The 3,125-nt window shown below is 41.3% G+C and overlaps 1 protein-coding gene across 1 annotated transcript; it reads left to right on the top strand.

Annotated features, from left to right (window-relative positions):
* Positions 1 to 1,216: 1,216 nt before the first annotated feature.
* Positions 1,217 to 2,764, top strand: LOC133032279 (uncharacterized). Its single transcript, XM_061106163.1, has 2 exons — positions 1,217 to 2,422; positions 2,474 to 2,764. Exons 1-2 carry the CDS (start codon positions 1,217 to 1,219, stop codon positions 2,762 to 2,764), a joined length of 1,497 nt encoding a protein of 498 aa, XP_060962146.1.
* Positions 2,765 to 3,125: the final 361 nt, after the last annotated feature.

The raw sequence follows: 3,125 nt of genomic DNA, 5'->3' as shown, positions 1-3,125 counted from the left end.
AATGAGGAAACTAATCATCATTCTGGGAAAGAGCCCATGGGCTCTAGAAGGTCTACAAACACGCGGTCTAGAAGGACCACCCGTTCCAGGAGGGCCCAACCTGAGGGTGGTCCCAGTGCACAGACCATGCAATCCCAAAGAACCCAAATCGACGTTGGTCCTTGTATGCAGACAACACGCTCGAGGAGAACTCAGCGTGGGAGTGGTCAGAACCCCGGTGTTAGAACTATTATTTTCTATAGTGACAAATTATGTCCAGTTGCGTCTGGGTCTCGTAGTGTTTGGTCTGGGGTTCATACTGTTAGTGTTAGTCCACGTCAGTAAAGATATTTTAGGTTTTAATTGTTCAGATGGTAACAGCTGTCTCTTTCGGGTTTCTTGGTTTAGCTGGGTATAAATACGATTTCTGGGTATTTTGTTGACGAACTTTTGATTGGAGATTTGAGATTACGTTTCTTTTGTCTTGTTTCTTCTGTATGTTCCATGGCAGGTCAGATCTTGGAGCTTGAGGATGTTCATCAATGGCGGAATGATCTGAATGTGGAATTGCTGAGTTCAAACTGAAGGGAGATCAGTGTCATCTTCATCATCAGATCTGAAGGGATTTCAGGTTGAAGACATGTTGAAGAAGAGCTCAGTTGCAGCACAAGGGATTGTGCATTAACAATCAGTGTTCTTGATTGTTGTTGGTAATTCATTACTAATTGCTGTTAAGGTTGTATTTGATTCCTTTAGAGAGAATTGGAAATTGTAATATGAACCTTTGAGAATTAGTGGATGAATTTACCCTGGTTCGGGGAACCCAAGCACTAGCCGCCTAGAATGAGTTTCTAGGGCAGGTGAAGCTTGTAAAATTCTGGTGTTGAATCTTTGATTTTGTTCTTTTTATATTCAAGCTTAAATCAAGATAAAATCAATCTAAATATGAAAAAGATAGGTTAGACAAGAACTTGGGCTTACATTTGGTATCAGAGCCAGCTATTTCTGTTAGAAATATTGATCCTTAGGGTTCTTGTAAGATTCGTTATTCTAAAATTTATTGTTGCTGCAATTCTTGATTTTTCTGCATTTTTTCTTTCTGCAACACCCAGTTGGAACTAACCCCCTCTCCAGACATGACTCTGGGAGTATACTGCTCTCTATCTTTGTTTTGTTTTTCCTTGTTAGTACAGGAATGGAGATGTTCAGAGAAGGAGGGTCCACATCATGACCCCCAATGCTGGAAGGTGCTAATTACCCATACTGGAAACCCAAAATGCGAGCATTCTTGAGGGCGGTGAATGAAAGAGTTTGGATGGCCATAGAAGATGGTTGGACATGCCCAACGATGATGGATAACGGTGTCACCAAACCAAAACCTACGAGCTTGTGGACTCCAGATGAGATGGAGAGGGCCAATTTTAATTCGAAGGCCATGCATGCTTTGTTCAATGCAGTGTCCACAAATCAATTGAAGGTCATTGCAAACTGTGAGATGGCCAAAGAGGCTTGGGAAAAACTACGAATTAAAAATGAAGGAACGGATGCTGTAAAGAAATCCCGTCTTCGTGCTTTGGCAAAAGCGTTTGAAGATTTATCAATGGAGGAAGAAGAAACGGTGGCTGAGTTCCATGCTAAATTGTGTGACATATCAAATGAATCTTATGCTTTGGGAAAGACTTATTCTAATGCAAAGCTGGTTCGTAAAGTCCTTGGAGTTCTACCTAGGAGATTTATGTCTAAAGTAACCTCCATTGAAGAAATGAGAAACGTGGAGGAACTGGATCTTGATGAACTGATTGGATCCTTGCAGAATTATGAAATGTCATTAACAAGGTGGAAGAAAGAAAAAAAGAAGATGGATGTGAACAAAGAAAAAGGGGACAACAATATTGCGTTCATTCACAAAGAAGAAAATAAGTCTATCCCAGATTTGTCTGCTGGTTTCTCAGATGAAGCTGTAGATTTGCTGACCAAGAACTATGCAAAATTCTTGAAAAAGAAGTACAAGAAACTGTGTTCTGAAGGTAAGAAAAATGCTTCCAAAAGAGATCCTCTTGGGAACTTCTGGCATGGTCAGCAACCCAGTGACAATAAGAGCATGGGCATTCAGTGTAGAGAATGTGATGGGTTCGGACACATTCAGGCCGAGTGTGCTAACACTCTCAAAAAGAAGAAAGCCCTTGTTGCCACCTGGAGCGATAGTGACGAAGAAAAAGACTCTATTGCAAGCAAAAGTTCTAATGAGGATAAACAGGTAGTGGCTTTCATGGCTCAAAGTCATCAGTCTGTTGAATCTGAGGATGATGGAGTCTCCACTGTGTCTGAAGTCGACAGTAATGGAAGACAAAATGCATATGAAGAGATGTTTGCTCAATGGGAATATATGACCAAGCAGATTAGAGGTCTGAATAGTGCCAATGAGAAGATAGAGTCTGAAAAAGTCAAGCTGTAGGACATTGTTAAGAATCTCAACAAACTTCTTGATGAGAAGGACAATGAGATCTACAAGCTTTCAGCTGAACTCGCTAAACAGGCTTTAGAGTTTATCCCTCCAGGAACGGCTGCCATCAATCAAACTCTTCAACTTCAAAAACCTTATGGTGATCGAACCTCTATCGGATACAAGATGTTGTATAAGCAAGGAGATAACTTGGGGGTAGAAGAGTCCATTACACCAGTGATCAACCTAGACAAAAAGGATGACAAGCAATCATCATTTCCCTCGACACCTCAGTCCTCAGACCCCACTGGAAAATTCCATGTTCCATCTGGACCTACCTAGGTGAAGTTAGAAAGAAGAAGAATTGCCCCGGAGAATATATCTCAGATGGAGAGATTCATCCCAGTGTGTCACTTCTATAATAGGAGGGGTCATATTCGACCCAGATGCTATAAGCTGCAGAACTACTTGAAAGCTATGATCAATCGACCTATGAGTTTTCAAAAACCCAATAAAACTCGAAAGGAATGATCTCAATGTGAGTGGAGATTGAGGGCTGATCGTGAATCGAATGTTGGGTTGGTAGCTCAAGTTTCACTGTCTGCATTTCTGGAAGGACAGTGGTACTTGGATAGTGGTTGCTCTCGACACATGACGGGCAACAAGAAATTGTTAGTCAATTACAAAGAAGCAAATGTTGGGT

Source organism: Cannabis sativa, chromosome X (assembly GCF_029168945.1).
Source record: "Cannabis sativa cultivar Pink pepper isolate KNU-18-1 chromosome X, ASM2916894v1, whole genome shotgun sequence".
Classification (NCBI taxonomy): Eukaryota; Viridiplantae; Streptophyta; class Magnoliopsida; order Rosales; family Cannabaceae; genus Cannabis; species Cannabis sativa.
The sequence above is the reverse complement of the archived record's forward strand: the minus strand, read 5'-3'. Positions and strand labels throughout refer to the sequence as shown.